Genomic DNA, 17,263 nt, shown 5'->3' with positions numbered 1-17,263 from the left:
AATGGGCATGGTGGTGGCATTGTTTGCAGAGGCTCCAGGGGCACATGTGTATTGGGGTCACAGTTACAGGGTGGATGCTGGGGCTGTCCTTGCAGCCATCAGATGTGGCTGGAAGGGGGATGGAGCTCAGCATTTGAGCCCAGGGTTCAAACACAATCCGAACACAACCAAGGAACCCCAGAGAATGAAAGGTTTGCCCACGTGCCCCCCCCTCCCCCGACCAGCCTGTGTGCCTGACTGAGATCTGTCTCCTCCAGGTATCTCTCAGCCACGAGTGCACTCGAGCCATCATGAAGCTGATGTACTGCCCGCACTGCAGGGGCATGTCCAGCGTGAAGCCATGCAACAACTACTGCCTGAACGTCATGAAGGGCTGCCTGGCCAACCAAGCAGACCTGAACACCGAGTGGAAGTACCTGATGGGTAAGATGGCCTTCTTCTGCTGCAGCACAGCTGCCTCTCATAGCACCTTTTGAACTCTCTGAGGCAGTATTTGGTGGGTAGAGAAGGGACTGTTGGAGGCTCCTTCACGCTATGGTTTCTCTGTGATCTGATGCCTAGAAGCTATTGCATGACATTTTGTTGGGCTTTAAGAGTTAGAAAGAACACTGCTGGTATGGATAACAAGGGTTTGAGGAGTTTTCATCTTGCCTGTGCTTATTTGGGATTGTTCACACTCTGCATTCAAGTAATTCTTCCTTTCCTCCCAAGTGTTGAAGCTTAGGGACAGATCCGGCCACCTGTACACTGTCAGAGTTGTCTCCTCATCCATAGCAGAGCATTTTCTGCCTCCTTGGGAGGCAGTCTAGAGATGTGAAGCCATAAACTGCTTCCATGGATAGAGACCAAGGGGATGAGAATCACATACTTTTAAATAGGAAGAGGTGTCCTTAAACACATGGGGAGGAGGAAGATACAGGCGTCACCATGAATGGGAAAATTAGACTTGTATTTTAAATAACACTTCATTTAGGTTTTGTTGTGTCATTCAGCTAAGATTATATACATTTTAAGGGGGGTTTATGTGTCTAGAGGTGGCATTTTCTTTGAGTTTAAAGCAAAAAAATCATTGATCTCCTGTGCAGCACTGGCTGGAGAACATCAACCAGGCCTTTCTGCATTGCTTGATCAGACCCAGGCATCTCTTTTAGGAAGACCTTGGGTGATTTTCGAGAACCTGTGGCTCCTAGTTAAAATGTGAACTATGGCTGAGAGTAGCTTGTGGAACTGAGAGACCTTATTCAAGGCTGGTGAGGGTCTGTGTTTAGAAGACAGTGTGTTTGTATTACAGCACACGTCAGGGGAGGTTGTTTGCAATGGTAAACACTCACTCTCCCTTGTGCCCGCAGAGCATCATGCAGCAAGCTCCTGTTTTTCTCCCAGGCTGTGGGAGCCTGGGCTGATGGAAAGCAGGCATCAGAGGAGATGAGCTTTGGTGCCTTGTCTTGGCACTGGCTGCCTGGCCAACAAGGCTGCCAGCTCACTGGCCAGCTGCAGCCCAACAGGCTGGCTCAGGCTTGGTGTGTGGCAGTGCTAGCAATAAAAACCCTGCTGAGGTTCAAGGAGTGTCATCTGCCTCTCAAGGGACACTGCAAAGTAAATATGGAACCCAGAGGCCAGTGTACTTGCTCAGGGAGGTGCATTGATGGCAGCTGCCCACCTCACTCTAATGAGGCTGGGGGCTAACGAACCGAGTGACATCTTACTGCAGCTAATTGGGAGTGCTACCCATGCTGCAAAAGAGGGGGAGGAATATTCCCTTCCCCAAGAGCTTACACCAGGACTTTGATGGGGCTTCGGCCTTTCTGACCAGAGCAAGCCAACTGTTACCTGTCACTGCTCCCTGGCAGGATGACTGCCTGTCTCCTGGAAGGTCAACGTACAGCTCTCCCTGATTGGCAAGGAGGCAATTCCAGGTGCATTTTGCACTTGCTCTGGCTTCCTCTTCCTCAAGGGACCCTGTCAAGAGGTGACAGCAAGGAGGAAATTGGATCTTCTTTCAAATTGCAGATGTACATTTGAGTGTCAAAGGTCACAATTTGATCAAGGACTGGAGTCAGAGGTAGCAGTTCACTGGCATTGTCCATTCTTCACCCTTCTCCAGGCTCTTCTGTGTAGCTGGAGTTACACAGTGCTACTCTTTCAATTTGACAAATTAGGGCAGGTCAAATTAAGAGAGATTTTTATAGTAAATGGTCATACAAACATAATGTATCACTAATTTGGGGGTGCAGCCTTTGATTTAAATGTCTGTATCAAAATTAATGCCTCTGCGAGCTCAGATTATCAGGAAAATACAGTCTCAGAGATGACACTGCAACTCCTCAGTGGCAGCGAAGTTAAACTGAAAGCTCTTTCATGCTGCAGGAGATGTAATTTCTGTGCTACCCCTTTGTATGACATGTTTAGCTTTAGAAATCAGTGTTGCCATAGGACTGTGTTGCAGGAAAAGAGAGCACATTAACTTGGAAACTGTGTCCCTTGTTTCTGTTCTTGCTCAAGCTAAACAGTTCTTCTTGTTTTTTAAGTGTGGAAAGTAAATACATAATGTTTGCAAGCTGTGACTTTGCATGTTGTTAAATCCTATATTATAGACCTGAGCAAAGAGCGTTTAGTGATCAGTGCTCCAGACTGGCAGAGGCTTGAGCCCTCCCAGTTGTTTGACTATTGCTCTTGCTCCTCACAGACCGGACCTGCTTTCAGACTGTGAGGCCTGTGGGCCTGATCTGGTATCTGCTGTGGGTTTGTCCCTTATCTAGTCTTTACCTGGTTTAATCATTCTCTGGGAGATGTCAGGGTCTGATCATCAGTCATGTAACAACAGAGAACAGACTTGCAAGGGTTGAGCATGCTGTTAAATTGACAACAATGGGCTCAGGATCAGACCTTCATTAACACACTACATCCACTGTGGACCTAGTGTTGCTGCACAAACCTCATCTACAGCTCAGGTAAGTCATTTGGGGTCTTTCTACTGAGTCATGCTGGCTTACCCAGGCAAGGGACTGAGCACTTTCCTAACGGGTTTGAAATGGTGTGGTCCATGGTTGTGCTGCAGCAGGCTGGACTCCTACTCAAAGGAAATCTGCTATGTGGCTCAAAGATAAGCATCAGTCTTTTAAAGCGATATCGCATGTGACACACACCCACTGTGGGATGGTGTAGGTTGAAGGACATGTTTTACTGATACTCTGTTGAACTGCCGGGGTAATTCACCCTGTGGTTTCATTGCTCATGAATAATGTCAGCAGTACCAACTCATGCCGAATAAGCTTTTCTGCAACATCACACCGTCTGCTCTGACAGGCTTCTGCCGGGCTGATGGGTGAGGTATTGGGATTTAGGACAGAATAAGTCACTCCTAATGAATAACTCCATTTACAAATGGAACAAATCTCCAACCTAGACCGTGGGATTTGACCCTCTTTGTGTAGAGAAGAACCAGCATGAAGCCATCACACTTGTTTTCTTCCATATGGCAAGGCCACAGAAACACGAAACATTTTCTTTTCCAGGAAAGCATGGGCCACCCCAGCTCTCTGACACATCCCTTGTCCTGCCAGGAGGTTTCTGATGTGCCCTGGGGGGATGCAGACCACACTGAGGTCACACATAACCGAATGCCAAGTCCCTAAAAGCCAGTAAAGCATATGCATGGCCTGTCCTCCTGGCTACTAAAGCACAAGCGTTAGGAAGCTGAGGCAGCAGCAGCACAGCAGTGACTTTCAGAATTACAGTTTTTGACTGGCAAAGTCAGACCTGGATAAGATGGCATTTTAGATGTCCAAATCCAGTTTGGGCTTTGTGATCCTGTTTAAATCTCACTGGACACTGAGGTTGCCAGTTTGCCTCTGCATTCCCTGGTGCCCCGAGCCCTGCAGGTATATAGGCTGTCCTGCTTCAGACCCAACTGGAGTGCTGAGGTTGGGAATTCTTTGTAAGCCAAGCATGGTCCCAAAGCAGCCATCTAGGCAAGCACCTAGTATTCCAGGCCAGCAAATCAGAGCTTTCCAAGGCAAGAGGAGCTGGAAGCAAGAGGCACCCTTCAGTCACTCCCTGTCCTTTTTTCCAGTTTAGTTGTGGGCATTTTGGCCTACTTTTCCGTCTTTATAGCCTGGTATTTCTCTGACCGGTCACGTGTTGTCCTTCCATAGGTAATGGTGAGAATTGCTCCTTTTCTCATTCCTTCACTGCCACAGAAGTCACTGCCTTTGTACCTTTGGCACTTTATTGACCCCAGTTTCCCCACTTTCTGCTGGCTGTAGTGCTTTGCTGAAGACATGTAATGAGTTAGGAGGGTTAGGGCCAAGTATTGCTATGCATTTCTTAATATTTCTGCACCAGTTTTCCTTTCTGTAGCACCCCAGGAAATGTCAGTCACTTTGAGTGAATACAGGTTCCATTTACCATTTGCAGCAGGGGACCTGTGTTTCCCTGCCACTGAGAGTGGCTTTACTTACATGCTGAGAAAAGGCACTTGGGTAGCAGTGAAAATGGAGAAATGTCTCCCAACAAGCCTGCCAAGGGGCCAACAGCTCATCCCAGCAGCATGAGCCTGATCTTGAATTTGGTTTGTGCAGAGTCTGATGAGAGATGTCTGTCTTGTTTCACTAGATTCCCTGGTCGTAGTGGCTGATCGGATTGACGGACCATACAACGTGGACACTGTAATAGGGACCATTCACATGAGGATCTCTGAAGCTATTTCTAACTTGCAAGAAAACAAAGATTCGATCACAGCCAAGGTAAGAGCATGTGCCTGGGTCTGGGTGAGGATGCACCGTGTGTAACTGCCAGGAGCACGCTTCTTTTGTGCTCACTATTCAGCTGAACTAAAGAAGGATGAAAGAGGTCAAATGCCCATTCTTTTAATGATAGGAAACCACCTGTCTTACACGGGCAGAAACCTCCTCAAGTATTTACAAATATTATTCCTTCCTACAACCAGTCAACCACCTTTAGATACAGACACACAAGGTGGGACTGCATGTTCAGTGGCTGTGGGAGGTATGGTGCCATTTGCTGTAAGGTGCCTCTGTGTTTGAAGAGTCCTGGAGTATTTTGGCTGAGCTGAAGCATTTACAGACAGTGCGCAGTCCCCAGAGACAGAAGGCATCTGCCTTAACCTGCCTCGAGGTGATGTTCTGCGGTGGAAACGCTGGGCTATCAGGTTGTATCTGTGGGACAGAGCTACAATCTGGCAGTCCATCTGGAGAGCATAAAACAGGCTCTCCTGATACTCAACTGTCTTCCAAGAAGCAGATCATGAAGCTCTCTTCTGTTTGTCTTCTATTTTTAGTACATTTATCCACTTAACCACAATCGTCTCTGTAGCGGCAGGTAAGAGGAGCTTTGGGCACAAAACCACCCTGCAGAAAGCAGGGCTTCTGGTTTTTGCCCAGACATTCCCCAAGTCCTGCAGCCATCCCACAGCTGGGGCGGAGGTGCAGATGAAAGCAGCGGGGCAGGTTCTAACTGCATCTTGGAGAAGGGAAGGGCCAGAAGTATTGCTTAGCCAAGCAGGAATTCACTGGCACATGTCAACATGCCATCAGCAGCATGCATCCAAGTACTCATTAAGGTCTCTCTTCTGACATGAAAGGCCATGTTCTTTCTTCCATTGTTAGGTGAGGCTGAGGTTGTCCACATAAAAGCAAGCCCATGATGTGAGAAAAGATGTCATCATCTACAAAGGAAGGTGTTACCAAGGGTCATATAGTAAATCCGATATAATGAAAAAGAGTAAATAAATAGTCTAATTGGTGTTCAACTGGAGCAACCAAATATGTTTGATAAGCTTCGCAGTGTGATCTGGTGACCAAATTGGCTTGGTGCTGAACTGCCATAAGTGTTGAGTCTATCTGATCAGCAGAGAGCACCCCAGGAGAGAGCTTTCTGAGCTGAATATCCCTCAGACACGCTGGTGAGACCGGCTGAAGGTCTAGATTAGGACTTTGCTGATGGCTGTCAGAAGCTACTAGCTGAAATAGCATTCAGCAGCTGGCACAAGCTGCATCTCTCTGAGGTCTTGATCTCTTTGCTCTAAGGGAACACCATGCAAATTCAAATTTATCAATAGCTTCTGACAGCACCCTGGTAGCCACAAGAAGCTTGGAGCCATCTTTTCAAATCAGATGGCTTTCTTTGTGAAGGCTGGTGTTTCCCAAATCAAACTGACAGTGCAAAGGCTCTCCTGCCCTTTGACACTTGATTCAGTCTGATTGTCTGAGGACTCCGTCCACCAGCCCCAGTGAGGCGCAGTTGCCTAAGCACTGGCTACTTGGCAGCAGGAGATGTGTTGTCTGGGCTGGTCATGCAGAGACTGGGAGAAACAGGCACCCTTCGTCCCTTCCTAGAGGCAAAGTACCTTCAAAGTGCTTCTGCTCTCCTTTGGCTACAAAACACGCCTGAGCAGGTAGTTAGAATGGCAGGAGGTACCCAAATTTAGGAGGCAGATCAGTTTGGCTTCCTCATTTGTCCTTGAAACATCTAACCTGACAGATTGGGACATTTCTACTGTCTTGCACTCCCCTGTTGGAGGGAGCACTTGTTTGCCGAGTGTGGGTGCCGATTGCCACCTTGGTTGTCCAAATCAGTGAAGCTCATGTGCTCTGCAGTGTTGAAGCCCACACCACTGGTGTAATGAGTGTGAGCAGCTCTCATCTTGTTCTTCCCAGAATTTTATTTTTCCATCCTAATAGGAGCAGGTAAAATAACAAGTGAGAAATTAGCATCAACATTTCTGCTTCATCCAAAAACCTGTGCTAATTTTGTGTTAATACTGAATGTTTTGCTTGATAGCAGTAACCAAAACCAGTCACAGTGTGCTGAAAACATACCCTTGCACAAGAGTGACATGACCAGAAACTAAGCCAGAATCTCAGAGATCTTGCAGCTAGGAAAGACAAACATACTTAAGAAGAAAAAAAACATAACTGTGGCACGCTAATTAACTAAGGAAATAGTATCAAAGCATGGAGTAGAGAGCTTGGGTTTTTTTTTTTCAGGTTTTCCAAGGCTGTGGAAATCCCAAAATCAGCACAAAAGGCTCCAGCAGTGAGGACAAGAGAAGGTGGGGGAAAGTCGCATTGGAAGCAAAGTCCTCTGCACAAGCACTGGAGATGCTGGTGAGTTTGCCTCAGAAGCAGGTGTGCTGGTGCACTGGGGGCATGGGAAGCCCGGCTGGAGCAGCACAGGGTCCTGTGGGTCAGGTCAGACCACCCCTCCGGCTGGTGAGTCTGAAGGAGATCTTTGCTGGTGAGTCTGAAGGAGATCAGATCAGTGCGTACTGGCATGACTGAAGCAGGTCTGATCTTGCCACTCGGCACAGGGTCGAGGTTTAGGTTGCTGGTAACCAGTTTCTCAGCGATTTGGTGCCAAACTTACCCGAAAAGACACCTTGCTATTGGTGTTACTGAGCCAGGCTATATATACTGGGGTCGGAGGTCCTCCTCTCTAGAGATTTGGATTCTGTGGACAGTGAACTATGGGATCTGCCATGGTTCCACATTTCAAACACTCCTCACTCACAGACACCTGCCTATCCCAACCTGGCAGAGCCCTGCTGGCTCCCACCAAGACTGCTTCTCAGCAGTGCCCTCATGGACCCACAAGATGATCTTCTGGCTAATCTTATGGTACCAGAACAGTCCTTAGCATGTAACCTTCAGCCTTGGGTGCTTGGGTTAAGGGGAAGGTTGGCAACACATCCTTGTTTGCATAGAAACAGACTTTGTGATAGTACAACAATGAAAACCAATAAATAGTCAGAATGCTATTCTGAGGCAGCCCGGAGCTCTCCTGACCCTGAGCATCCTCTTTGCTTACAGGTTTTAGATGCCAAAGGGAATCTGACAGCTCTCAAGACTTACTGGATCACCCTGCCTGGCAGCCTGTGCAGCAAAAAAATAATGGCCAGCTCAGTGGCGGATGACAAGTGTTGGAATGGGATGACCAAGGGCAGGTATGGAGAGGATCAAGGTGCCAGGATAATAATGTCCTGGGGTAAGAGAAGGAGGGTTTGATGAAAGGCACTCGCACCTCATCTCAGCCAGCCCCACTTGTTCAGACTGAGCTGAAAGGTCTGTCCCTGTCTACAGAAATGCTGAACTTCCTGAAAAGCTGGTATCTGGGAATGTCAAGCCTGTTGTCATTTTGCTGTGTGTTGGGGGGTTAAGCACTGGAATTCATTGGCCATGAAATAACTTGTGTAGTTTTGTACCAGTGAAGCAGTTCTGCAATTCCATGTGCACTCAGAAGGCAGAAGGGCTGTATTTGCCTTACAAACTCCAGAACTGTTGCTGAGAATTGCATATGTGCCTTTCTATTCATACCTGCTCTGAAATGCGGCTTCCTCATGAGAGGAGGCACCCAGGGTGACATCTAACAGCTGCAGAAACACCTTCCCCTGTAGCTGATGGTTAAAGGATGGTGGTGAGGGGAGATACTGTGGACATGTGTGTTTCTCTGCTCCATTCTGTGGACCTGCTGGGCTGGTCTCTGCCAGCCCAAAGCCGGCACCTTTGGTTCTTCCATATTTCATGTCCTTTCCCTGCCAGCAGTGCTGCACATCCCCAGGAGCAGATGAGCTGGGGCACTGTGGAAGGGGGCAGCACATCTCTGATTGCTGATTGATTCCCAGTTAGCAGAAGCTTCCCTGAGGGCCCTGTCTGGTCTTACCAGGCTGGGGGCACTCAGTCATCCCAAGGCATCAGTCCCAACAGGCTTTAACTGGGGCTGAAGATGCTCCTCATTCTCCCATATAGACAGCTTTTCCAGAAAAGAGTGTCCCCATGGCTTCACAGGTACCAGCCTGAGAGCAACCCCTCAGCCCTGCGCACACCCTCTCCCATAGGAAACCCCTCTCCATGCTGGGACACTGATGCTGCAAGGCCACCAGCCAGCTTCTGAGAGCTGAGGTGTTCTCAGAGCCAGCTGCAGGCTCTGATGGGGTCTGGCCATGTCAGCTTGACTTGGCCATCCGTAGAGTAGGCAGCAAACACTAGCATATGAAGGCTGTTCAACAAGCCAATGCCACTGACTGCAGCTTCTCTGGTGGTCACTGACATAATCACTGGTGTCTGTAATGGGGAGAGGTGAGCTTAGCTGGGAAGAAGCATTTCAACTTGTCTCCTTCTGTCACAGTTACCTGCCTGAAGTGATGGGGGACGGCTTAGCTAATCAGATTAACAACCCAGAGGTAGAGGTGGACATCACCAAGCCAGATATGACCATTCGCCAGCAAATCATGCAGCTAAAGATCATGACAAACCGGCTGGGCAATGCTAACATTGGGAATGACGTGGATTTCCAAGACGCAAGTGAGTTCAGCAGAACCAGAGAGGTCCATGGCAGGCTGAGGGGCTGAGCAGTCAGTCTTCGGGGGTTGTGGCAGCCTGGCTCAAGGCTGCAGAGGCTCTATTTGAGTGCAGACAGCTTGCTGTGGGGTGGCTGGAGGCTGTGCTGCTGAAATCTGGGGTGCCTTCTTCAGTCGCAGCCCAGCCTTTCTTGATGGGGCCACTGATCCTATCTGCTCTGAAGGTTTCTGGTGGTTAAAGTCAACTGGAGGTCAGGTATGGGCTTGCTTCTCATGGTGGGGATGCAGGAGGAAGGAGGTGGCAAGGGCAGGGCTGGTGGCTAGCTCTCCCTGGGGTTGCAGCAAGGGGTGGGAAGGGACATTGCCCACCACAAGGACAGCAGTTGGGGCTCACACCGTGCCTTCCTCATGTTCACCCATGTTTGTCTCTGCACAGGTGATGACATGAGCGGCTCTGGGAGTGGTGACAGTTGTCCCGACGATGTCTGTGGCAAAAGACTCTCTAAGAGCCCCAGCACCAGGCAGCCAGAAACGCACGCTATTCCTAAGCAGTCCGGACATGGCATCAATGGGGCCAGCAGCAGATCTTTGCCTTCTGCCTTCCTTCTCCTCCTTTCGGTGGCTTTCCTTGCCGTGCAGCACTTGTGGCGGTAACTCACTAGCACAGCCAGGAAAGAGACTGTGGCCAAGGGCTTCACTTCGCCAAAACCAACCAACCAACAACCAAAGGACGTATTTAATTCACCTTGGCAAAAAAAAAAGAAAAACAGGAAAAAAAGAAAAAAGAGTAAGAGGGAGGAGAAAAAGGTTTCAGTTTTGTGCTATTTCTGGCAGTGCTCGAGCTGTTTTCTTCTTTCTTGGTCTTCTCCCCAGTGCTGGGCCCTTCTTTTCGTACCTCATTGTTTTACTTTTGTTACTGCCACAACCTGGCTCTCAGGGCCAAAACAAGCCTTTGCAGAGAGGCCTCCGGGGCAGCTCTTGTGCTGCTCTGCCTCCAGTGGAATATGCAATTCATGCAGTTGCCCTGATCTCATCACCCAGCCACTGCCGGAGCGCCGCTTGCCATAGAGCTGCCCAAGCCACGACAGTTCCCGGAGCAGCACCACTTGGGAACGCCGAGAGACTGAGCTTGTCAGCGCTGCTCAAGGGCTGCATTCAGGGGCTCTTGTGGGGTTTTCCCTCTGTGCTTCCTAGGCAGACAGAGATGGCCCTTTGCTTTCAGCAGCGTACGCAGGAGTGTGAGCAGGTTTGGTGGGTTGAGCTGAAACAGTTTGGCAGTGGACCCAATAATGCAGAACTCCCTTTTTTTACTTTGGAAAGGGGTTTCTTGACTAGAGCTCGTAGCAGACAACAGTTTGAAATATAGGTCTCCTACATCTAAGTGACTGGGAATGAGTGTTAGGGGTTGGGGTTTGGTGTATTTTTAATTTGCATGCTAGTTGGAAAGCCATTTTTTTACCCAAGTAATAATGGTCCAATTTCTACCTGCAGTGCGGTACCGTCGTAGGTAACAGAGAGATGACAATATGAGCAGTGGGATTCTCCACTTGACAGACAGTTGTGCTGCCACCTCATTCATGGGTGGGAATCCCTTTTATTTGTTGGTAATAATTAAAAACAGGGACTTATTACTAACCAGAGCATTGCAACTGGTTGTGAGAGCTGAGTGACGCACCACACCCCAGCCCAGGTCTCACTGCTACCAGCCCCAATCTGCAGACTGGGGCTGGTAGCAGTGAGCCTTGGGCAGTGTCCCTGTGCAGGTTGAGATAGCACCTACTTGGGGGAGGGAATGTGAGGATGGGACACGTTTTGTTTGTGTTATTCTTTTTCTTTTGGTGTCTGTTGCATTGTAGGTTTTTGAGTGAATTCCTGTTTTCCCCATCCTCCAACACATCTTCCCTAGCCACTGCAGGGATGAGGTGGGACAGTGGGTCACACACCCTCTGGCAGCTCCATTTTGGCTCAGGAAAGGGCCAGGCTCACCCCCTGCCACCCCATCCCACCACACACCAGCCTTTGGGACATGCAGGTGGCTGCCCTAACCCTGAAATGCTTGGTGGAGTGGGCTCCATGACGGGTTTTTAGGCTGGGCCTGGTCGGTGAACAATATAAATATCCCCACGTAGCTGTAGGAGTGTCAGTGCTTGTAGGGCTGTGTGCTTTGGGGCTTCCAGAAGGCTTCTGTACCTGACGAGTACAGCAAGCACTGGCTGGAGGTGTAGGTTTAGCTGATGTTATAGATACAACGCAGTCACTGTGACTGGTTTGGCCAAGAGCACGCCATGGGGTTGGGCTTCATTCATAAGGGTTTGGGTCTGAGTTTCAAATGTGCTTGTACCGTGGGTGAGAGGGAGGCAGAGGCCTGTCCATCTAATACTTTACTGGTCTGCACAGTAAAGGTTTGAGCATTTCTCCTGTTCTGCCAGAAGAGATGTGTCTTTGGGCTGAACAAATATTATGGGGTTGGGGTTTGGCTGTTTTTTAAGAAGGGGGGGTGGGGGAGGGGGAGAACAAAACCCCATTTTTAACATTAGCAGTTTCTAGAATGTGCAATTTAAGGGAAGATGAGAACATGAGCAAAATTGACACCAAAAACCAGTGCAGGTGGGAGGTGTCATCCCCGTGTTGATGGTCTGAGCTGGTGTTGATGGTACTCTAACAAAGCAGAGATTTTAGGGCAGCTTTGACTGGCTTCCCCAGGTCACAGTGACCAATGCTGCTGACTTGGTGTCCTTTCTGCCTTGTGCTCACCTCTGTGTAAGACTGAGCCTGATCTAATCTGGTAGAGTTTCAGAAATGAAAGCCAGAATAACGGATGTTGGCTAGAGGCCAGACAACACCACTAGACCCATCAGAACCCAGGAGTGGATAGATGCAAGTCATGGATTTATGCAGATTTATTTACTTCTAGAAACATGGCGCATTCCACATTAATTTTACTGCTCTAAAGAATTCCTGATTTTATATTTCCTTTTGTTTTTTTTAACCAGAATTGCCAATATAAATTTAGCCTCCAGTTACAGAAATCCCCACAACCAGTCCTGCAGAACCACCAATTTAATAGGCCAGATTATCAGTCCTGTTACAGTGATAAAACCTGATAGTCCAAATTGATCAATGAGGCAAAGCCTCAAAAATGCCATAAAAACTGTTATGCAGGAAGACACCCTGATGCCCAGGGTCCAGCTTCAGTGTCCCTCCAGGTCCTGAGGGCAACTGCTTCAGTCTTCTGGAGCTGAGTTGGGGTTGGAGCAGCATCAGCAGCCTGATCTCTGTGCAGGCATTGCCTGAGCTCTTCCCCATCTTTGACAGCAGGCACATGGTGTTAATGCTTCCCCTCTCCTCGGCCCTGGGTCCATTTGGGTTTATTCAGAACTTCTCCACATGCTCTGCCTGTGCCGCTGCCCTGGGTAGGTTCCTGGTTATCCAGTTTTACCGTTCTCTTTGTTGCCCTGGAGTGGTTTCCCTGACCTGCTGTGATCCGGTGGCCCCAGGGCTGTGCTTGGCCACAGCACTGAAATAGCTGAGTCCTCCCACGTATTGACTTGGTATTGCTCTGAACTCAAGCAAACCTAAAGCAAACCATAGTTACCTGACGGCTAGGCAACCGCTAGCACAGCTCAACAAGCTGAAGTCAAGCCCCGAGCCTTTGCTCAGACTGGGGCCTTTCAGTGCTTCTATCTGACATTTCCAGGGCCACTGCCTGCTGGAAAACGTAGTGACAAAGCTTCCCAGCCCTGTGGCAGTGCTGACTGACGGCTGCAGCCACGGCAGGGGCTGGTGGGTGCCATGGGTTGGTTACGTGACTGAGGAGCTCTGGGGAACAGGGGTGAATGGGAGGGAACGTTTGCTTTAGTGTTATCAAGGTGGTGATTCGTGGTGGCCTAGTTAGAAAAGGCCTCATACTTCACAGGGATGAGGAGGGGGTGGTGGTCTAGGGACGATATGAACGAGGACCCCTGTCCCTGGAAAGGGGAGAACCAGGAAAAGCGGGTTTCCAAGTGTCTCTGTCTTTCAGCCTGCTCTTTTGTGCCATAAAGTGTATGTTTAAACTAAGGGCGAGGGTCTCAAAAGGCTTTGAGAGCACAGCTACTTATCATTTACAGATGACAAGCTGCCTGTTGTTTTCTGGTGGGCTTGGTAGAGGCTAAGGTATAGCAAAATATCTAAAGTCCACCTTTGCTTTAAGCAGATGCATTTCTATCTGCAGGAAGTAAGAATTATTTCACTTATTGGCATAGCTGGACAGTTATCTATTTCTTTCTGTTACCAAGGTACTTGTAACTCTTGCACTGTTTATCTAAAGTTGGAATATGTTCTTTGAATCCTAGTATAAATAAAAAGGCTGGAGACTTACATCTGTATTTACAGGGTAGTTTTACTTCTTCTGCATGTAAGCTGAATTTGGCGTTTTCTTTCCCCTTTAAGAAGGCCAGGAGTCCCAAGGAATGAAATTGTGCTTTCAGCCACAAGGTTTGTAATGGGCTGATGTCAGCCCTGAACACAGGAGGGAATCTAGGGTCATATGGATGTTACGTGTGCAGAGACAAGGTGAACCTGACTTGAGTCACCGAAGTGCTATGCTAAATGTTCTCTTCCTCACAGAGAGGTGCAAAAAGTCATGGCATGTATTATGAGGAATCAGAAACACCCTTGGTAGTCATCATTGCGAAGTGTTGTGCTAATTGTTTACCATGGCCTTGTACTTGTGCAGGTGTTGGCAGGGTCTTAACCTGCAAGCAAAGCAGACGGCTGGGTCGGGGATGTTTGATCTTGAGCTGTGCTTGAGACTGCAAGTCCTCAAGTCAGCTGCAGGAAGGTAACTACTAAACATCCATAGCCTCACTGTGCCTCCTGGGCTGGCAGAGTTTTTCTCCAGGCTGCTGCTGTGCCAAGGAAGCAGTGGGGCAGAGGACCAAGCCCATGGGCAGTGGTACCACACTGCAGGAGTGGACACCCTGGTCCTTTAAGGAGGCATCTCAGGGCTGGCATCTTTCTGGCAGGCTGTTGGCACAAGTGATGGCAGGTAAGCAGCACATCACTTTCCCTGCCCTCTGTGTCGGAATAGAAGCTCATCCTCGTCCCTCCCAGCTGATTCCTTACTGGCTGGCACTGTGTTTCACACCAACCCTGTTAGTGCATGCCCTGGTTCGTCTTCGTGCCAGGCGCAAGTATCGGTCACAAGCTCCTTTTTTGCGTCATGGCCAGACAGAAAACTGTTCAAGAGGCACAACCACGTGCTAAATCCACCAGGAAGTGGCTGGTACCAGCACCAGTCCTGCAGCAGCTGCTTGGTACTGATTGATGTGGCCCTGCCCTGGCTGGGCCCTTGCCCCCTCCCCACCCACGCTGCACAGCTCCAGCGCATGTCAGCACCCTCGTGCCCTGGCACCGCACCAGCAGTTTAGCTGAAGTCCAGCAAGATTAGCACTACCGTATCTAGCCAGCCTGGTAAATCATTTTCTGGGCACTCAAATACACTTTTGTTGTAGGTGAGGGGCTGCTACATGATCTGGAGCTGAGCTAGAGGTGATCTGAGCCATACTGCATCATTGCACCAATCCTGACCCCAGCAGCAGCCTTTATGTGAGGAAGAGGCCAGGTTGGATGGGGCTTTGAGTAACACGGGCTAGAGGGGTAAAACCTGTCCATGCCTGTGGCAGGGGGTTGGAATTAGATGAGCTTCAAGGTCTCTTCCAACCCAAACCATTCTGTGATTCTATGAAGACAGGATCTTAGCTTCTTGTAAGAAGCTGCTGTAGGGCTAGGAACTGTTCAATTGTCTCGGAGTGTTTTTAGCTTTTTTAATGCAGCTCTCAGTATCCAGCAGGCACTAGGACCTGCCTGAAGCCTTTATTTCCAAGCCTGTGCAGTGGAGATAAATATAGCAGAGCCCAGCATTCCTCAGGGCCGCGCAGCCATACACATTGCGGGGAGGGGGGGAGGAAGGGCATTCTGATCCCTGCCGGTGCAGGACTCAAAACGCCGTGCATCCGCGGCCGTTGGGGAACTGGGGCGGGTGCCGATGCTGCAGCTCAGCCAGGTCACCACGTCGCTGCTCATCAGCAACGCGCGGGCAGCCTGCAACGAGGACCTGCTCACGCGAGAGGGAGTCACCTTCTGCGTTAATGTCACCAGGCAGCAGCCCTTCCCCGGCCTCCCGCAGGTCCGGGGCATGCGAGTGCCGGTGTTCGATGACCCGGCTGAAGACCTGTACCAGTACTTTGAGCAGTGCACTGACGCTATAGAAGAGGCTGTGAGGAGTGGTGGGAAGTGCCTGGTCTACTGCAAGAACGGCCGCAGCCGGTCCGCTGCTATCTGCACTGCTTATCTGATGAGACACGGAAAGCTCCCGCTCAAGGATGCGTTCGAGGTATTGTACCAATAACCAGGTTTATACTTAGCCATCTTTCGGGTAAGAACTGCAGTGCTTACTGTAAGTAATGATAGTGTCTCATAGAATTATTTTGGTTCTGTCACCTGTTTATTGACAGTTAACGCAGATATTCATCATTTGAATAAAACTTACACTCTTAAGTTTTTTCACCCCCAGTTGGGACAAATACACTTTCAAGGTGAGGCTTCTGGGACAAATATAATTACAAATGCAGACAGACTTTAAGCAAATATGGACAGTTGGTAGTTCTGTGAACCTTTTTTCCCCATCATTTCCTTAGTCATGATAAGCAAAGTTAAAGACAGAGATGTGAAGAAAATGAGGGAAATGGATGCAAGTGTGCAGTTGTTCCGCAGGATTTGCTCTTACGTGACAGCTAACACAGCAAAGAAACATCATCTGCTAGGCCTCATAAATAGGTAGGGACAAGGTAGTGATAGTGACAGCATCTCAACTTCAGTAGGAAGCCTGTCCAATACATGTGACCTGTAATCTACCTTTTAGTCCACACCCATTTGGTAGGTACATCAGTAGAGTCTCTCATGCAGATAACTGTTTTGTTCACTGCTAGACAGAGGCGTGCAGATACATGACCAAGTTTCACACTATATTGAGCATCCTGACACATGAGTAGTGTCACCACACTGCGAAAGACATTCACAGGGACCCCATGCCAGGAGATCTAAGTCAGCTCTCCAAAATATCTGTTTATTATTCTATAGCCAAATCAAGAGCCTTAGAGGAAAAAAATCCATTTACACGCTACCTGCCCTTGCTTCTTCAATGCCTCTCCTCTTTCCTAGACTGTGAAGACTGCCAGACCAGTAGCAGAACCCAATGCAGGATTTTGGTCTCAGCTGCAGAGATATGAAGAAGATTTGCAGATACCAAAGCAGTCTGACCACGTGAGCAAACAGCTTAAAAATAGCAGCATGTGAAAAGTTTTAAAGAGAATTAAGTAGCTTGCAATAGATTTAAACAAACAGGAAGAAAACCGCTTCATATATCACCTGTACATAAAACACCTTCCTCCCCAAACTGAGCTGATGGTTCATTAAAAGCATTCAGAGCATTACTGTTGAAGGTGCATGCAGAATAAGCAGGGAGAAACAGCAGAAACAGAAAATGGTTGGAAGGCCTGTAAACAAACCAGACGATGGCACGGTATCTTCAGCATTTATTTTCACCTGAATGATACTGAATGCAATAACATATTGAATGAATGAGTTAATTCTCACCAAATAGGGATTTTACTCTTGGTTTTTAAGTAAACTTCCCAGTGACTTCACAGTATACACTGTCCATAGGACAATATGAGGATGATGGTGGGGAGTGCAGCTCCCACCATGCCAGTTAAATGGCTGTTCAGCTTTTGAAATTATTCTCCAGAATACGAAAGGAGTTATTTTAAAAACAACAGTTGATAGTGGGGGGAAGATGACACTGGCAATCTAAAAGTAATCCTAACATATTTATTAAGCTTAAAAGATTTGTCAGTGCCCAACTCATGCCTTGATGTGTCAGTGTACAAGTTAGCTGTATCTGCA

The 17,263-nt window shown here is 48.6% G+C and overlaps 2 protein-coding genes across 3 annotated transcripts in view; both read left to right on the top strand.

The window, feature by feature from the left end:
* Window positions 1-10,140, top strand: part of GPC1 (glypican 1) — a 199,506-nt gene extending 189,366 nt beyond the window's left edge. For both annotated transcript variants that reach the window (XM_062622041.1, XM_062622042.1), the window contains exons 4-9: window positions 258-423; window positions 4,615-4,745; window positions 7,008-7,127; window positions 7,830-7,963; window positions 9,145-9,320; window positions 9,753-10,140. In XM_062622041.1, coding sequence (XP_062478025.1) covers window positions 258-423; window positions 4,615-4,745; window positions 7,008-7,127; window positions 7,830-7,963; window positions 9,145-9,320; window positions 9,753-9,970 — 945 coding nt within the window. In that variant the 3' untranslated portion in view covers window positions 9,971-10,140. The remainder of the gene's footprint in view (window positions 1-257; window positions 424-4,614; window positions 4,746-7,007; window positions 7,128-7,829; window positions 7,964-9,144; window positions 9,321-9,752) is intronic.
* Window positions 10,141-15,344: 5,204 nt separating this feature from the next.
* On the top strand, window positions 15,345-16,947 carry DUSP28 (dual specificity phosphatase 28). The gene is made up of 2 exons (XM_062622047.1): window positions 15,345-15,692; window positions 16,520-16,947. Exons 1-2 carry the CDS (start codon window positions 15,345-15,347, stop codon window positions 16,652-16,654), a joined length of 483 nt encoding a protein of 160 aa, XP_062478031.1. The 3' UTR covers window positions 16,655-16,947.
* The last annotated feature ends 316 nt before the right edge of the window (window positions 16,948-17,263 follow it).

Source organism: Pezoporus occidentalis, unplaced genomic scaffold (genome assembly GCF_034315485.1).
Source record: "Pezoporus occidentalis ecotype Australia unplaced genomic scaffold, CSIRO_AGI_Poc_V1 ctg239, whole genome shotgun sequence".
In the NCBI taxonomy this organism is placed as follows: domain Eukaryota; kingdom Metazoa; phylum Chordata; class Aves; order Psittaciformes; family Psittacidae; genus Pezoporus; species Pezoporus occidentalis.
The sequence above is the reverse complement of the archived record's forward strand: the minus strand, read 5'-3'. Positions and strand labels throughout refer to the sequence as shown.